The sequence below is a fragment of the Sceloporus undulatus genome, chromosome 4 (assembly GCF_019175285.1).
Source record: "Sceloporus undulatus isolate JIND9_A2432 ecotype Alabama chromosome 4, SceUnd_v1.1, whole genome shotgun sequence".
Classification (NCBI taxonomy): domain Eukaryota; kingdom Metazoa; phylum Chordata; class Lepidosauria; order Squamata; family Phrynosomatidae; genus Sceloporus; species Sceloporus undulatus.
The window spans coordinates 87,028,533-87,047,323 of record NC_056525.1 but is presented as its reverse complement, the minus strand read 5'-3'; the positions used below and the strand labels follow the sequence as shown (position 1 = coordinate 87,047,323).

Here is an 18,791-nt window from a genome sequence, read left to right as displayed (position 1 = left end):
AAAACCGAGGCTGCAGCCCCCATCTATCTTATTTGGAAAATTATCTGTTTTTTTTAATAACTAGAAAGCTTACTCAGTGCATCATGCAACACAGATTGAAAACAAATTGTTGTTGTTGTGTTCACTTCAGGTTGCTTGACTTAGGGTGAATCTGAGGCAACCTGATCATGGGGGTTTCTGGCAAAATTTGTTCAGAGGGCATTTTCTTGCCTTCCCTGAGGCCATGGTTGCCCAGGGTTACCCAGTGGTTTTCCGTGTCTGAGTGGAGATTCAAAGCCTGGTCTCCAGAGTCATAGTCCAGCTCTCAGCCACACTGGCTCTGAAATACATATCTATATAATCACAGAAATATGATAAAATAACAGAGAGGTCTTAACAAAATTAAAACAACCTTGGAACCCAAGAATGTTTTACCAATATACTAAAAAGGGGGTGGTCATAAGGCTTTAAAATTTTCAGAATCTTGAAGCAAATAGCCCCCCCCCCAGTTTTTTATTGAGGGCAGGAAGTTTGGGAAAATAGAATATATGCAACACAATATTTATTTTATTATCAAACCTTAACTTATATTAATGTTATGGTAACAAAAAATACTTTATTCATTACTTAGCATATAAATTTTACTGTTTCGGATGTTTATGAAATTTAAAAGATTAAAAGCCTAGTTTTGTACAAAAAGTGTGATAAACATCATAATAAAGAGAGAATAACAAACTTTTTAACCATTATCTTGTCTAAGCACATGTATCTTAGTTTATGAGCCAAGGCAGACAGCCCTGAAGGAGCGCCAGAGGCCACTCCGACCCCAATTGGGCTGGGACCCACAGCAACTGTGTGGTCTGCTCCGGAAGTGGACCATGGCCGCCGCTGTCCTTAACGGGCTGTCGGCAGGAGCGGATTAAATCACTCCTGAAAAGTCCAGCTCCTGCTGCCTTGGTGAGGGTTTGGCACAGCTTCAAGCTGCGTTGGGGGGTATGTCATGCGACGCCGTGCCCCCAAAGTGCCCCCAAAGTGGCCAGAAGCCACTTCTTTTGGCCCGTCTGTTTCATCCTTAGTCATCTGACAAGTAGGAGAAAATGAAACAAAAACCATACATTTTCAGTAAAATTAAGTGTTGCATTTGAACCAGAACAGTTTCATATAGTCTTAATCTTCAGATTTGGCCAGGCAGCATATTATGGTATAATTTAATTCAGTATTACACGCTTCACTTGTATATTAGTCAAGCAAAGAAGTGAAATCCAGATAATTGGTACAATTTAGCAGAACTAGAAGGGTAGGTTTAGAGAGGTTAATTCATACTTGAGAAGGTGAATCACATAGCTGTGATACAATGAAATATCCTTGTTTGAATTATTCAGCTTAAATATGTTCAGCGCTATCTTCTGCATGGTTGTCTTCTGCAATTCGCAGATGGCTGTATTCTCAAACTGGCTTACTTACTTTTAAATAATTGACTGTTCTTTATATATAAAACACTCTAATCCCATTTCCTACATGTTCTTCTGATTACAGTAAGCATTTTTTAGGGATTGTCCAAAGTGTTTCATTTAAATTATCTCATTTTTTTTTACACAGTCCTGCTGCATAGACCAATAGGATTAGCCTTTTTTGCAAATTGGGAAGTGTTTGACAAAAGAGGCAATGGCTTGTCCTGCAAAGGTATGGAAGAAGTAAGATTAGAAAAAGGGGATTAGGTCCAAAACACACTGCAGAAATAATCCAGTTAGAGACCGCTTTAACTGTCCTGGCTCAATGCCAGGGAACTCTGGGAAATGTAGTGTTTGCGAGACCTTTAGCCTTCTCTGTCAAAGACCTCTGGTGCCACAAGAACCTACAATTTCAAGGATTCCCTAGCACTGTTTATTTTGTACCTTTCCCCTCAATGTGTTTACTGAGTTGGTTAATGAGGATTCTACTGTTATGGTTTTTCAGCTTTTATAGCTGCCTAAGCTGGAAGTTCTTAGAGCAGGTGTCTTGATTTTATTCCTGTCTGCTGCTCTGTTGATGCCAATAGATGATCAAGTGATAGTGGTTGTATAAATATGTTCACACTGCTGAGAATGATTTTTTAAACATTCTTACCAAACTGAGAAAGCAACAGTTGTTTTTATTTATGCTTCCCTCTAGTTGCAGACATTTAATACTGCTGAATCCTGCAGGGACATTCAGGACTTAACTAATGGTGTTGCTATGGCACAGGTCCTTCATGAAATGTAAGTTAGTTTAAAAAATATATGTTGAATTTCTTTTTTGTTTCTCCCATTTTCCCCATTAACATGCATATGTAATGTAAGGCTATATCAGACTGAGAACGTCTACTTGAATGTGGCAATGCTGTCACTGAGTAACTGGATAATTGCCTTTTCTTTATTGTAAGATCATTGAATAAAAATGTAAATATGAAGCTTCTGGCAGTCTCCATTAAAAAAAGATAAAGTGACAAGTTTAAAAGTGTTTTAATATAACTGCCTTGTTCCTAATACAGACATGGGTAGTTCATATGTGACCCTTGAAGCCCAGCTGTGTGAGCTGCCATTTGTGTCCTTTGCCAACATCTCTCTTCTCTCTTCCCTGCATTTCCCGCATCTTTCTACCTGTTGCACATACCCAGCACAATGGCTGTTACTACCATTGTGCCAGTGGAGAGGGTGCACAGGAATGATTTATCCCATCACTGCCTTCCTCGGTGCTACAATGGTCCCAATAGGGGCCAGACAGACATTAGCCTTGGGGAAGAGTGCATGCAAGAAGAGTAATCTGCACTGACCTCTTTCCCAGAGCTGTAACAGATATAGGGCTAGAACATGACTTCAACAGTTTTTGTAATGTTTAATAAATATAAATTAATTTTATTGTAGTGATGCTGCCTGGTTTGACAAAGCATGGCTAAGCCGTATTAAAGATGATGTTGGTGACAACTGGAGAATAAAGGTAATGGAAAACACATATTTACATAGGATAAGATTTCTAAGTTAAAGTTCCATACTCATAAACAAACCAGTTTTAAACTGTTGGAGACTGTTTGGTTAAGTAATTTTGAATAAGAGTCTAGTTAGACCAGAACTCCTGCTTGTGCTCTTGTATGTAAGCTTGCCTTTATCCTCAAGGGGTATCCAAAACGGCTTATTTCTGAAATTGTTCCTTCAGATGAAGCTTATCTTTTTTTATATAGTACCATTGATTTTCCGTAGTGCATGGCAGCATGCAACAGATCCTGTCACTTCAGATACGCCATATTTGTTCAGTAACGGCTATGGGAGAAATTGAATAAGGTCGTTCCCTGCTAATTAGACATGTTAGGATCAGGGCCTTGTCGAAAAGTGGAAATCTTCAAAATGCAGAGTCTATAGTGCTCTGGTCCCTAACTTGTAAATTAAGCGATACTCCTAGATTGACTGTACCTGGAGCATTTAAGAAAGTTTGAAGTGGCTTGAAAGAAGCAAGTGGAGTGTTCTGACTCACACTAATGAGGAGTGTAGGAAGGGGAGAAAAAAGAAGAAGGAAAAGAAAGAATGCATATATGCCCTGTATGCACACATGTTTGATCCCCATGGCTCTGGAAGGTGGGGAGAATTCCTTACATTCCTAAATTTGCTATCTATAAATAGACACCTCCCTGTCGTCCCTCCTTCTCAGCAGACCTCCAATCCTCCTCTGCAGAGCGACAGGGAACAAAACATGTTTGCATACAGTGTCTACTCCACCACCCGCATTTCCCCTCATCCTGCTTTTCTTTTTTCCCTCTCCTTCCACACAGAGTGAGCTGGTGTCTCTGTTTATTCATTTAAAGAAGCTTCCAGACTTTCCTTAGCACTTTCAGGTGCGACCCTCTCAACCATCTTCCCTGGCATGGGAGAAGGAGGAACAAGCAGATGGCTGCAGCTTTGTTGTACTATACACAGACAACAAATGATGACACTAATTATTTAAAAAAGCACCACATGGTTGTGAAAGCCCTTGTGCAAAGCACCATCTTGTCATTCAGTCTGAATACAGTACAGTAGTAGCTGCAGCTGCCAAACTGCCCTTTCAACCCTTTTAAATTATACATAACCAGAACCATTAATCTGACACATAGTTGAAAGAGCAGCCCATATGTCGAATATGCAGTACTGGGTAGTAAAGAACAGGTCAAAAAGTGACGTGTAAAAAATGGGGGATGCTTGTACTCATAAAAAAAAATAAGAAGTCTCTGTAAATGAAAATTATAATCAGTGTATTTTTTCAAATTCTTAGGCTAGCATTTGAAGAAAGTTCTTCAAGGAATTACCGATTATTATCATGGGTATGAAAAAAACAGTAGTCACATAAACGCTTTTTCATCTCATTCATCAAAAACATGAGTTTCAGTTTTTTGAACATCTGGTGGTTGTTTGCTATAGTTAACTTGTGGATTTATTTCTTTGTTATGTGTGTATTTTACACTCTATGGATAATTTCCTGAGCAACCCACACTCCATGGGTTTCCCCTTGTGCAAACTGACAAGATAGGGGTCCCAAGTTTTTTTCTGTTGAAGACATTAACTCCACCCCATCTCAAATCAGTTTTAAAATCCTGCCTTGCCAGCTGGTTAAGGTTGTTTCTTTGTTATGTGTAATATTTTATGTTAGTACCAACCCAAACCCTAAGGTCCAAGGCATGTGTTTTCATGGCGTATTTCATTCTAGGGTTTCATAGTTGTATAGGCTGTATGTTGTATTACTGTACATAAACTCGTGTATAAATCTAAAAAATTTATTCAAAAATTGTCCCAAAAACCTGGATTGACTTTTTCTGCCAGTCAGTATAAGTAGTATACCTTAACTCTTATCAAAAATAGGAGCCAGCCCTTTCTCTGGGTATAGTAGCAAAAGACAAGACCTTATTCCATCCTGGGTGCACCTGAAAAAAGCACCCTCTTCGCTCTCCACAGTGGCACTGCTTCTCACATTTTTGAAAGCCTGTGGGAAAATAGCAGTGTTCTTTGGCATCATTTTCTTCTTTGCTTTCCTTTACACCCTTTTTACATGCCCTTGTTTTTTTACTCTTGATTTATCCACACATTGTAGCAAAATCCATAATTTTGCCCTCAAACCTCACCGCAATTATATGTGAGATTAGCTTTTAGATGAGTATCAGTATTGCAAATTTCAGCCGCGATAATGTAAAATTTACTTAGTGTGTACATGGACCAAAAAGGGTCATTTGCCTCCTAAATTTCTAACTAATCCATAAATATGTGATGTCATGGACGTAATTCCCTCCCCTTGTCATCATGATGTTTTTGTAAACTCAGATTTCCTTTCCCCCCCTATTGGCAGTTTTTGGGTCAGCAGATTTCAGAAGATCTCCTTCCGATTTGAACCGGATATCTGAACATCTGATACGGTAGAGTGGGCAGGTTATTGCAGCTCTTTTAGGCTGTGCAGTCAACTGTGAAAAGAAACAAGGTACAGATTTCACAGCAAACCAGCAGTTTCTTTCCCAGACCTTCATAAGTCATGATGTTAGTAGATTGCACAGTGAAGTTGCAAAATGATTTGTACCTATGGGTTTTGAGCTGATAAATGTTCACTACCTCTCTTTCTTTCTATTTCCTCCTCCTCTTTTTGAAGTCTGTACATGATAAAAATACTTTCAAAGTTTTTTATAGTTTAAAAAGTATCTGTTTTTGAGTTTCAGACATGCTTTTACTGTTTTGGTGAATAGATTACGTGTACAGTATTTATCTTAGAAATAATTATAATAAAGATTACATTTGAGACTCAAAGTATGGACATCATAATAAAAATACAGTTGGCCTTTCTTATACATGAGGTTTTTTTATACACGGATTCAAGCATCCACGGCTTGAAAATATTAAAAAAAGTATAAATTTCAAGTATCAAACCTTGTTTTTCCATTCATATAAGGGACAACCATTTTGCTATGCCATTGTGATTTAATGGGACTTGGCATACATGGATTTTGTTTATTCATGGGGTTCCTGGAACCAAATCCCAGCGGATAACAAGGGTCCACTGTAATTCTGTTTCTAACATTTCTTACTGACTTAAGGCCGAAATGTAACATACATTTACTTGGAAGAAATTCTTTTGAATTTGGTTAAAATCCACTTTAAGATTTTCTGCATTTTACAGGGAATAAACAAGCTACATTGCCACTGGCAATGAATGCAGTTTGACATCAGTTTTAACTGCCGTAAACACCAGTCTATGTAATTCTGGATTGTAGTTTTGTGAGATATTTAGCCTTCTCTACCAGAGTCACTGGTACCACAACAACTACAATCCCAGGATTTAGAATGGAACCATGACAGTTAAAGCAGTGTCAAACTGCATTAATTCTGCAGTGTGGACAATCTAAGATTGTGTTTGATACAGCTTTCTCTATGTTTTTCTACACTATCAATCTTATCCAGATAGAAATCAATGCACATGATTTTTTTGTGGCAAAAAGTCCCATTCATTTTAAGCACAGAGGCAGGGATGTGCAGTACTCCAGATGCTGAAGTACAGTTCCCAGTACTGTATTCTTCACTGTTGAATGTGTTGGCTAGGCTTGCTGGATATTCTGTCCATCAGTATGTGGAGAGCCTCAATTGTACCCCTTGTGTATTTCATTAGTAATGAGTAGTAATGATGTTTAAGCTGCACCCCTTATACCACTAACTGACAGTAAGCCTAGTCATTTCTTTTAGAGCTGTAATATAGATATAGATACTGATTGCACTGTTAATATACCTAGCACTCGTTCTATAATTAGTATTGCAGAAATGTGGGAATGGTAACAGCAGCTCGAGAAGGCTTCAGAAATTAAATTTGGGACAAGGAGTTCCTTGTGTGGAAGGTCTAATACCCCTCTTTCTGACCTGTAAAGTATGTTATTACAAAAAAACAAACCTTTGCAATTTTGCTTTGTAGAACAATACAAGTTATAATGACATTAGAAGAGTCTGTGCAGCATGTTGTCATGGCTGCATTCAAGAGGTAAGAAAAGAAATTAACATTTACCAAAAATAATTGATTCATTGTTTGTTTTCTCTTCCCTCTCCCACACAAAATCAAAATGTTCAGGATTACTAGGGGAGGTAATAATGGCATGACAATTGAATCATAGTATCTGGAAACACCACTTTATGTGGTGATTTTATGTAAGTGAACTAACTAAGCAGTAGGGGGGAAATGGAAAAAAGTCAAGCAAACATGAAGTTCATTTGGAACATGGATGATGGATTATCAACACCTCTTCTGTTCTGCTGCTGCTGTGTTGCAAGTTCCCTGTTCTTGTTTGATTTATGCTTTCAAAGCTGCATGTATTTTAAACAAAATACCTTGGTTAAATTTTTTCTTTTTAATTATAAGGTGGCCTTTTGTGGACGTGGAAAATGTTTATATGGGAAGTACCAACTGATACATATCTACTGTTGATGTGCATGTCATATGCTTGATTTTTGTAACTAATTTCTAAGAAAACATTAATAACAAAAGACATTTAGTCTTTGCTTTGGGTTCATGCAAACTGATATTGCAGCCTATTATTTCAGAATGGAAGAAGCAGCATGATTTATTTATGACTGTAGCAAACTCAAGGATCACACAAGAAATACGCTCAAAGGGGTGAAACAGACTGACCCCAAAAGGGTGCATGGGGCCGCCCTAGAGCCACTCGCCTTGGAGCTGTGGCAACTCCACACTGCAGTCCCAATCTGCGCGCCAATGCCGGCCCAAATAGGAGCAGAAAAGATTGTGCTCCTTTTGGGCAGAAAAAAGTCACCTTAGGTACCCCACACTGCAACCCAGGATGGCTTCAAGCCTCTCCAGTTTGGGGCCGCCTAGAGTTGCTTGTCTCAAAGCTGCGGCAACCACATGCTGCAGCCCCCAATCTGCCATGCCAGCCCAAATAGGAGCAGGAAAGACCCACTCCTATTTGGGCAGATAAAAAGCTGCTTAGGCACCCCGCTCGCAAACCCGGGCGGCTTCAAGCCTCTCCTGATGCCAGCCCAAATAGGAGTGGGAAAGATCCACTCCTGTTTAGGCAGGTAAAAAGCGGCCTTAGGCGCCCTGCCACAACCCCAGGCAGCTTCAAGCCTCTCGAGGTGTGAGACATCAAAACGCCATGCCCCCAGAGCTACCCCATCTGAATGGGTGGGCGGCTTTCAGGCGTTTTTGGGGTGCAGGGCATCAAAACGCCACATCCCCAAGCCATCTGAAAGCCGGGTTTTAGTGGCTGGTCTCTTTGGCCCTAGGTCTATTAGAACCTGGAATCCATAAATACTTATATTGGGTACTGTCGTTGTCTCTTTAGATTGTAAGCCTGAGGGCAGGGAAATGTCTAATTAACAATTTGTAAGCTGCTCTGATAGCCTTTTGGCTGAACAGCGGGGTATAAATAACAATTATTATTATATTATTATTATTATTATTATTATATTATTAATAGCTTCCATGAGAGCAGATTAGTCTCTGAACATATATATTATGTATCTATATAATTTGTTAATTATTGTTTGCAGCTAATGAGCAAGGAAATAGTGGGCGTTGTTTGCAAGTGACTTACCTGGTGATTTGGAGCAACAGGTAATTACTACACATAATAAATATTCCCAGCAGCATTTACTTAAGTTAAATTTTAAACTAAGTTAATTGAGCATCGGGTTTGTGCAGTATTTCTTACTGTCTTCTGGCCTCAGAAAAGTGGGCTGCTGCCACACTGAAAAAATAACACATTTTGACACAGCATTAACTGCTATAGTTGAGTAATATTGTCCCTATACAGACAGCCAAAATAAAAGCTGCTTCGGGTCACTTTGGAGGTATGCTGTTTACATGATGCATGTTCTAAGAGTCCGGAAGCTGCAACCAAAAGCTGTGCACAAGTCTTCGGACTGATTGTGGCTTTGGTGCGGCTTCTGGGTCTTAGTACGCATGTATTATTTTAACAGCATACCTCCAAAGGACCCAAAGCAGCTTTATTTTGGCCTGTCTGTAAGGAGCCATTGAATCCTGAGATTTGTATTTGTTGTGGCACCTGAGCTCTCTGACAGAGAAGGTTAAATATACTATGGCAGTTACAGTGGTGTTAAATTGCACTAATTCTGTAGCCCTAGTCACTGGAGGAACTGCCTGTGTTGAGAACTGCCCATCACTTTGCTCAGGAAACCATAAAGCCTCAGTAAGGCCTGTTACAGACTGCCAAAATAAAGCTGCTTCAGGTCTCTTTGGAGTTATGCTATTTAAATGATGCATGGGTCCTAAGAATCCAGGGTCGCGCCAAAGCCACACTCCATCCTAAGCACTGGATGCAGCTTTGGTGCAGCTTCGGATTCTTAGGATGCATGCATCATTTAAGCAACATACCTCCAAAGAGACCCGAAGCAGCTTTATTTTGGCAGTCTGTAACAGGCTAAGTTTCTCACAGCCCCAAAGTCTTGGTGCTTGATGTCCCAAGACTGGGAAAACTGAAAAAATGTACATGTTTGCGATAGGTGGGATTTAGGTGTCTTCACGTAGACAGATTTGAGTATGTGTTCTGTGTGTAGACAGTAACTCATAAAGTGTGGGGTCATAACTCTAAGAACTTGTTTTTTCCCTTAATTTTCATGGGGGCAGTTTGCTGGGGGTGTGTGGTCATGAAATTGTACGTGCTAAATAATTAAAAATGAAAACTTGAACATTTTTAAAAGCTAAAAAGAGCCTTATAAGCGAGCTTACTGATGTACTAGCAGAAAAAGAAGAACTGAAGCAAAGATGTCAAGAATGTAGACTTGCAGTGGTAAGGACATTTGTCCCTCAAGTATTTTCATAAATATAGGTTAATCTATTTGTACTTTGGTTTAGTGACTAAAATTATTGCACTTAAAACTTAATCTTATAGTAGTCGCACTGAGCCACTAGTTTGTTCTATGAAATGTGGTGGCTCACTACATCAATGGCAATCATGTTTGAGTTTTAAACAGCATATTATTTTGCTGTGAAGAGTAAATTTCTTATACACAGCTCAGTGTGAAAAAATGTTCGTGGAAACAGTCCTAAGTTTATTTTAGATAGCAGTGCACTGCTTATTGTTTTTCACGTTCTTTTTAACAAGACAGCTGATACCATTTAAGCATTCATAGGTATCTGTTTTATTCATCGATAAAATCATCATATGCCAATTTTCAGTAGAACCATTGTGGGACTACAACGCTGGAGACCAGCATTTCAAATCCCCACTTGGCTATAGAAACCCACTGGCCTCAGAGGAGAGCATCGGGAAACCCCCTTTGAACCAATCTTGCCAGAGAGAACCTTGTAAAGATTTGCCTTAGGGTTACCAGAAAACAACATGGAGGGCACATATCAACAGTTTTCAGTAGTGTCTTTATTACTGCTGTAGTTGTATTGTGGGGCACTATTTTCAATAATCTTAAAGTGGTTTGACCACTTTGGCTAAAACAGCATGCTGCAATTTCATAAAGAGTCACTCACCTGGTGCTGCCTGTTCTATAAATAGATATGTACAAGTTCTTTCTTATAATCTATGAAGGGTTTTAGCCTCAAACATATAGAAGGGCACCTCAGCCAAGTAGGATGAGAATTCATAAAGAATTTTTTTTTAACTACACAAAGCTTGGGAACATAAGACTTCATGGAAGTCTTGGTGTCAGTTTGCAGTATGTAACACAGGATATAACACAGTAACAGAACTTCCATGGAACTTGGAAATCTCTGCTTACACAGCAAAAGAACAGTTCTACCAGGTTCTTCTTGCATTCATATATCTAAGCTTTGCTCTTATAAATGATGACAACTTAAGATGCAGTTTTCTGGCTCAGTTCTGGTTACCAGCATGAGGAGGCCACAGTGTATAATCCTGCAATATAGAAGCCTGTTTTGTGTTGTACTTGTACAGTGAATCAGTGGTAGTGCCTCCTTACATAGCTTGCATAAGGTATGGAATGCTCTGTTTAAAGATCCACTTCACAATGGTCATTCCATTTTTTCAGGATGGGTGGGCCACTGTTGGATGTAAGAGGGCTTCATTGGTTTCCCCAGGGAAAACTTGAAGAGCTTTATCTTCCCTTGAGCCCTGCTAAAAATGGTTTGGCAATTTTTTGCCCCAAAAATGTCCTCCTATCGCCCCCATAGAGGGTGTTGCAGGAAATTTCACACATATTCTTCCCCTCTATGTTCCATTTTAGGCCCAGAAAATGACTTTTTTCCCACTTTCAGGGCACATACCCTAAAGGCACTAAGGTCTCGTCTGTCTTGAAGATAAGCAGGGTCAAGCCCTGATTAGAACTTAGATGGGAGACAACCAGTTAATATCAGGTGCTGTAGGCTATATTTCAGAGGTAAAGAATTAGCAAAAACACCTCTGAGTATTCCTTGCCTAGGAAAACTCTATGGAATTCATGAGATTGCCATAAGTCAATAGGCAACTTGAAGGCACATGATCCTCCATACGCCTGATTTTTTAAAAGGCTGGTCTGGCCACTTAAGATGCCCAGAACTGTGGTGAGAGTTCAACTGTCAAACCCCTACAGATAACATTGTGTGGAACATTTGGGACAAAAAAATTTCAACAGTTTTGGGGGGGATGTGGGAGTTCTTTTTTCAAAAAGAATTTGGTGTCCACAAAACCAGCTTATAGTGTTGCATGTGACACCATGGACAGCATTTTTACTCCACTATTTTAGGGGAGACCTTGTGAAAATCCATGAATTCCACTAAGTTTCCTGTTTTTATCTAGTAACTAAACATGTAACAGACATACTTCTCATGACAGCTGTGGGGAGTTTATTATTTATCATTTTATGATATGTAATCTTACTCTGATTGCTAATATGAGAGGCAGCAACCAGAAATTTAAAAATCAAGTAACAAAAAAGCTTGTTGAAAGCTCTTGAACAATTGTATAAAGAGACCTCTTCTGCTCCATATTCTAAGTGAGGCCAAATAAGCTAAATGTTTAAAGTGAGATCTAGTGTCCACATAAGTCTATGGTTTCCTCTTTCTGTATTGGCTAATAAAAAGAATGACTGCTATACACAAGGCAGTTTAATTAAGGCACATATAGAGAGAATGAGGATGAATATGCTTATTCTGTTCGACCTCATCTGCACTTGTCTTGCAGTTGTTTTGTTTAGAATGAAACTTCAGACGATTTTCATTGAATTCATGCAGGCTTGTTATGTGATGTAGAACCATGATTTTCCTCCATGGTGAAAGAGGCTCCCTACTGAAAAGCTATTCAGTGTAAGCACAAGAGTGACAGAGAAGCTAGTTAGTGTGCTTATCCTCACTCTTGTCCTTTTGTGTTCACAGAACACTTTGAAATTGGACATGGACAATTTCACCTAGGCTGGGCACCATTTTGGCCTTCTTCTAGACCTGGCAGATCATACTCATGCTGGATGTCTTCCCCAATCCCTATCCCAAACCGTCATCCCTTTAATAACCTACTGTAATTAGATAGTTCAAAATAGATACAATAAATTTCAGATAGTCTAAATTAAACCCTGACTCTTTTGTTTTACTGTGTTAAGTGCTAGTGCCTAAGATGTGTAAAAGATTTAGCCTGGCAAATAAAACTAATGGCACAACAGTTATACTGAATATGTGTGTTTATTGTAAAATCAGTTAGAATTGATACTATTCGTTTAAAACTACATTGTATAATACAATTCACTTATAAGTGTCTCAATCTCGCCATGAATGAGACTTTACAAGATAGATAAGAAAGGCTAGCGTTTCTTTCTGTTTGAGGAAAAAGTAATTTAAAGATGCGACCACTGACACTCTAAATATCAGTGAACTAACATTTTGACATGCTCTGACCATATTGATATATTAAAATTAACACAGTGGCCTTTCACTGAGTAAAACGTTACTTAAGTGCTCTGTTCTGTTAATCTGTGGGTCTCCTTTATGGACTGTTAATATACTGTATCGTTGTTGTGTCCCATGTCTTGTCTAGCACACTTTTTCAGGGACCCCAATAATTAATAGAAGATGTCATGTTTCTCCTGTGTGTGTAGTAAGATTTCTAGTGGATACATCATTGGCTGTCTAGGTTTTTAAAAAATTATACTGCTGCTGATTTGTAAGGGCTTCACCAGTAACTGCTTTTAAACTAAAGTCATATCACTTTCTGAGTGTTAATAGTATGCTGGGGGTTTTGTTGTTGTTTTAGTCTTCTTCAGTGTTACCGAGTGGAAGAAGGATTGTTCCCTGTGTGATTTTATTTTTATTGGCTTCCCCATGCCATTTTAAACATTGTATTTGTCTTGTCCCTGGAGGTTAAGGTTGGAAATGTTTCTATATGGACTCTGGACTTGATCTATTAGAGCGAGGTTTTTGTATTATATCATCATGTGAAGAAAATCATTGCCGCATGCTAAATCAGACCATCAGACGCAGATACCATGCTAGTTCCAGCGTCACTAGCTTCTAAGCTGGCGCAGAGCAGTACATTCTGCCATATTCACAAGGAGGGCACAATTCTCGTGTTGGTGTTTGCTAGCATGGAATACACTGAAGCATAAGGCTCGTCCTTTAGATTCTATTTGGTTAGCCTCTGCTGATGCAACTTTGATTTGTCCTGCAGTTTTAAAGCCTACCTGGCCAATATCTGAAAAAAAAAGTGCAAGTAGAAGTAGAAGTTAGCCACTTCTTATGTGTAGATATGTGGGCCGATAGTGCACGAAACTGAGAACCATGTGATGGTAATTAAATCTTGCCGACACATAAGGCCATAGGTAAGGTCCCATGATGTTTCTGTATAAGGTTTTTGGGACCCCCCCCCCCCCCACCATTGCAAAGGGTGGTGGGATAAGGAGCGTTCAAGGGGAAACTGCCTGCTCATGAATTTGAAGCATTGCACTTGTGAACATTCATCCTCCGAACTGAGGGTTGTTCCCCGAGATGTACAGTTTTTTTTGGAAACAGGGGTTTTTCTGGAAATGAAAATCACAGTGGGACTTAGCTTCTAAATCATGTTGATTCCACTGCAGAGATGCAACCATTCTGCTATATTTTACCATGAGACAACAAAGATATTTAAGGTATTACGTTTATCCTCTTTCAGAAACATTTTTGCTTCTAAACCAGCTTTTCCCAGCCTGATATTTTGGACTACAGCTCATATCTACCAGCCAGTTGGCTATGCTGGTTGATTCTGATTGTCCAGAATAGCTGGGGGTACAGGCTGGAGGAGATATAATGGAAGAACAGTTATTTAGCAGGCACCAGTCATCTTTTCTTGAATAAGATTTTGTTAAGTGAGTAGCTATACATTTTTGCCAGGTGTTTTTTTAAATCTGTAATTCTGAAGGGGATTCTTTATCCTTAGGTGGCGACTCTGGAAGAGGAAAAGAGCAGTTTAACTGAAAAAAAGAGGTTTAACCCCACAGAGCTTCAGGGCTATAATAATCAAGTCTTAAATGAACTAGAAATTAATGATGTCAACTTTCCAAGTGAAAAAGAGAAAACAACATCTGAAATAGTTACAGCTTTCCGAAATTGCATTGACGAAAAAGCAGAGGAGCTAGAAAAGAAACTTAGAAAATTCCATCGCTATGAATCAGAAATTCTAAAGAAACTGGACTTGCTGAAAGCAATTATACTTAACCCTGAGAGCAACAGGAATGATTATATTACTTTAATGGAAGAAATTATACTACAAACAGATAAACGAAATGACCTTAATCGAGCAATTAAAACTCTAAAGACTAGTTTTATTGAAACTGAGATTAACCTCCGAAGCAAGTGCCAGGATTTATGTACTTCACCAGAACAACCAGAAAAGGAATTACACAAAGATAACCTTGAAGAGAATTTACAAACACATTTGGGAGAAAAAAGTAAGACCCCATGTCGAAAAAAGATCGTTCGAAAGAAAGAGAAGCCCATGAATAGCGAAAAGATTCGCGAAACGGTCAACAAGCAATCTGATAATCTGAAACGGCCAAATGTCACCAAAGCTGCAAAAGGAACCCGCTGAATACGTCGATTAAGCACTGTCATCTCACTGATTGTGTTTACTGCATTCTGCAATTATTTATTTCCAGCAAGTTGTTAAGCATTACTCAAATAAACCCTTAAATATACACATATGGATACAGTGTGGTTGTTTTCATTGCCACAATTGCTAAATATAACCATGTGGAGAGATGAGAGGCGTTCAGCTACAGCAGTTCAGTTCATCTGCTCACCTAAGTTCTTTTCCATAGAAGAGGCTCAATAATCAGAAGTGAACAGATGGTGCCTCTCCCTGGGGCATGGGAACTGACCACATTTTACATGTAACTTGCTGCTCCATTTCAGCATTAACTGTGATCTGCATCATATACAGTGTGCCCGCATCATACGTGGGTGCATTGTACACTGCTTTCAGCATACATACATTGAAAGCAGTGATGCTTCTTCTGGCGCTGTGCACTGGAAGAAACACTGCTGCGTGCACCCATGTATCCATATATAGAAACAACACAGTACCATCCCAGTAAGATTCTTAGCATTACAAGTTATTTTGTTTTAAATCCTCTGTAATATATCCCACTGTTGCAAGTTAAGAGATGGAGGTGTGTGCAGGGTTAGTGGTGGTATTCCTTAATGTTGTGAGACTACAAGTCCCCTCATTCAAGTCAGCAAAGCCAATAATGGAGAATTAAAGCAGCTGTACCCCACAAAATGTGGAGGGCCATAAACTTTGTAGTCTTACAGGGACAGAACTCCCATATCATCAGGGTTCATGCCCTCAAGGAAGAAGTTCTATGTATGTTGAAGCATAGCATGTTCATGAACTCTTACCAGTAAATGCCAAATATCTGAACTGGGCTAGTTTCCTATTCACATCTCAAATTTTAGTAGAATGGGCCTTTGGTATCTCCTGGGGTTTGGATGCGGCCCGCGGGCCGTAGGTTGCCGACCCCTGGTCTAATTGTCCCTTCTTTGTCCCTCTTTGTTTTCTTAGCACCAGTAACTACAGAAATAGTCCCTAATTTCTCAGATCTGGAAAGTTCTTCATACTGTAGCATTAGTCCAAGAGCAATGAGGAGATCGTTACCAAGCTTAGAAAATAATGTCAACTCCTCAGCTGAAAAACAAACATCTGAAATAATTAAAGATCTCCGAAAATGCATTGATGAAAAAGAAAAAACACTTGCAAAACAAGCTTAAAAAGTTTCAACGTTATGAATCAGAACTTCTGAAGAAATTAGATTTGTTAAAAGCACTTGTAATCGACCCTGAAAGCAGCGAGAATGCTATTGTTACTTTAATGGACCAAATTGTGGAGCAGCGACAAAAAAGAAAAGATCTGCACATTGCAATTAAAAATCTAAACGATAGCCTTATTAATATTCATATTAACCTCCGAGGCAAGTGCCAGAATTCATCGAGTACAACAGAAGGAGAGAAGGAAGTTGAAGATGAATGTGACCTCACTTTACAGACACATTCGGGGGGGAAAAGTAGCATCCCATGTCGAAAGAAGAAGAATGTTCGCATGAAAGACAGACCCAAAGTCAGCAAAACGCTAAACATCCGGTCTGGTAAACAACAGCAAAATGTCACCAACAATAAAGCTGGAAAAGGAGCTCGCTGAACAACTCTTTTAAGCATTGTCATCTCATTGTATTTATTGCATTGTGCATTGATTTATTTGCAGCAGTTAAGCATTATGCTCAAATAAACCCTTAAATGCACACTTGTGGACACAGTGTGGTTGTTTTTATTGCCACACTTGCTAAATAAATATTTTAAGAACTTTTGGAGGGGCCTTTCATTGTTCTCTTTTGGCAAAGAAATTTATTATATTATTATTTAATTTATTAATTTGTGTGTGTGTGTGTGCGCGCACGCCTTCGTGTGTGTGTGTGTGTGTGTGTGTGCGTGCACGCCTTCAAGTAATCTTCAAGTTATGGCCTTTGGTATCTCCTGGGGTTTGGTTCCAGGACCTCCCCATGGATACCAAAATCTTTGGATGCTCAAGTCCCATTTCATACAATGGTGGTAAAATAGTGCCCTTTATATAAAATGGTTAAATTAAGGTTTGCTTTTTGGAATCTATGCATTTTTTTCAAATATTTTCAAGCAGTGGATGATTGAATCCATGGATAAAAAAAATCTGTGGATATGGAGGGGCAACTGTAGCTTCTTAACCCTATGATATTATCCCAATTAAGATATGGTGATTTGAAATATCCTATTGGCTCTACTGTGTTCATGTTTTCTTTTAACACCAATAATATGTCTGTCAGGGTTTCCTCACATTCACGATATCCCGCTGAAACATCTTTCGGAGATCTCTCTCAGCCCCTTTGGTTGTCTAGTTTCTGCCGCTTATGACCTAGTTTTCAGAGACTAGACTGTGTACACAACTCATGCTGAAATCAATTGAAGTTGTCAGCCCTAGCCTTCACTATGGCTAGGGCTCATGGGAGCTGCAATCCAACATCATCTGGGTAGATCACAATAATAATTCCCCAGTGATAGAGTCTAGTGCTAATCTACCACTGGATACGCTACAATATAATCTATGTCATTCTGTCTGTCATCTGTCTGTCAGCACTATCATCAATTCTAGGAGGATTTTAGCAAAGAATGTAATTACCAAATCAATAACTAAAAAAAAATTAGGTTAAAATGAAATGGAAGGGTTTAAAATTCAGAGTTGGCATCACTGTGGAAGCCAGCCTCAAAAGAGAAAGTATTTATATATATTTTTTTAAAAAGTATTTTTCATTCAGCTGGTGACAAAAATCACATTCCTAAGTTGAATTCACCCATATTTAGGTCTTACCTGGTCCCAAAGATTTGTACAATGAGCCATGTATCACTCCCACATCGGCAGAAGTGTCTGAGCAGCTTCTTTAAAAGCTGGTGGTGTTCTCTCTCCACTCAGCTGACAGCAGAGTTTGTGATATGGACACTGCCCACACATATTCATTAAGGCAGGCCATTTGTAAGTTATATTAATTACCTGCTTGACTAATGTCAAGGTTTGCCAGGGTTTCTAAATAGTAGTAGTGGGAAATAACCCTTTCCAGATTTACCAAAAAGAAAAAGAAAAGCAGTGAGATTACAGAACTCAAGAAAGGGACTATACTTTCATCTATGAAGTTGCTTAAGGATATATTTTGCAAATTTGATAATAGCTGCTTCATTTTATATCCATTCATACCACACTAAACAGTCTCTATGTGGTTTACAACTGTAAGTGAATTGCCCCCAACAATCTGGGTACTCATTTTAAGCGACCAGAAGGATGCCAGGCTGAGTTGACCCTGAGCCACTGGCTGGAATTGAACTCACAACCTTGTGGTTTGTGAATGAACGGCTGCAGTACTGGCATTTAACCACAGCACCACCAGGGATCTGTGACAATGGGACCATTTATAAGTGCTATGGATAAGAATTAGTAAAATGTATGCATTGAAAGGGCCAAAAATTGAACAGGTAAAAATTGGGTTAGGGCTCACTTGAAATTAACATGGTAAAGCTAGAAAGATTAATAGGTGGGAGGATAAAATTCATACAAAGGTTTTATCAGGCAGTATTAATATGGAAGGATAATTGGAAAGTGAAAATTTGGTGTGAATTAGATACGATCAAAGTCCTTTGATTTGTTTGTTGCTAGTTAGACCACCCATTCATGTTTCCCTAGTGGTACAGTATACAGTATAATAAATAAAGGACAAGCCCTAGCGAGCCACAAGTTGTGAAATAGTTAACCCACTCTGGAATGGATGGATGAGGAAAAACATCTGAAAGTCAATCGGTAAAATGGAACTGCGTACTGGCAAAAAAGAAAAAAAAAAAAG

At 39.0% G+C, this 18,791-nt stretch overlaps 1 protein-coding gene and 1 long non-coding RNA gene across 5 annotated transcripts in view; both read left to right on the top strand.

The window, feature by feature from the left end:
- The window catches only part of LOC121927978 (cytochrome P450 2J2-like), a 150,706-nt gene extending 134,033 nt beyond the window's left edge, over positions 1–16,673 (top strand). For 3 of the 4 annotated variants that reach the window (XM_042462113.1, XM_042462114.1, XM_042462118.1), the window contains one exon: positions 14,318–16,673. In XM_042462113.1, the coding sequence (XP_042318047.1) occupies positions 14,318–14,968 (651 nt within the window). In that variant the 3' untranslated portion in view covers positions 14,969–16,673. The remainder of the gene's footprint in view (positions 1–14,317) is intronic. The other variant, XM_042462117.1, reaches the window with a different exon arrangement.
- LOC121927985 lies at positions 1,834–4,290 on the top strand. Its single transcript, XR_006103415.1, has 3 exons — positions 1,834–2,216; positions 2,862–2,934; positions 4,240–4,290. It is a non-coding gene; the product is annotated as an uncharacterized LOC121927985 (long non-coding RNA).
- Positions 16,674–18,791: the final 2,118 nt, after the last annotated feature.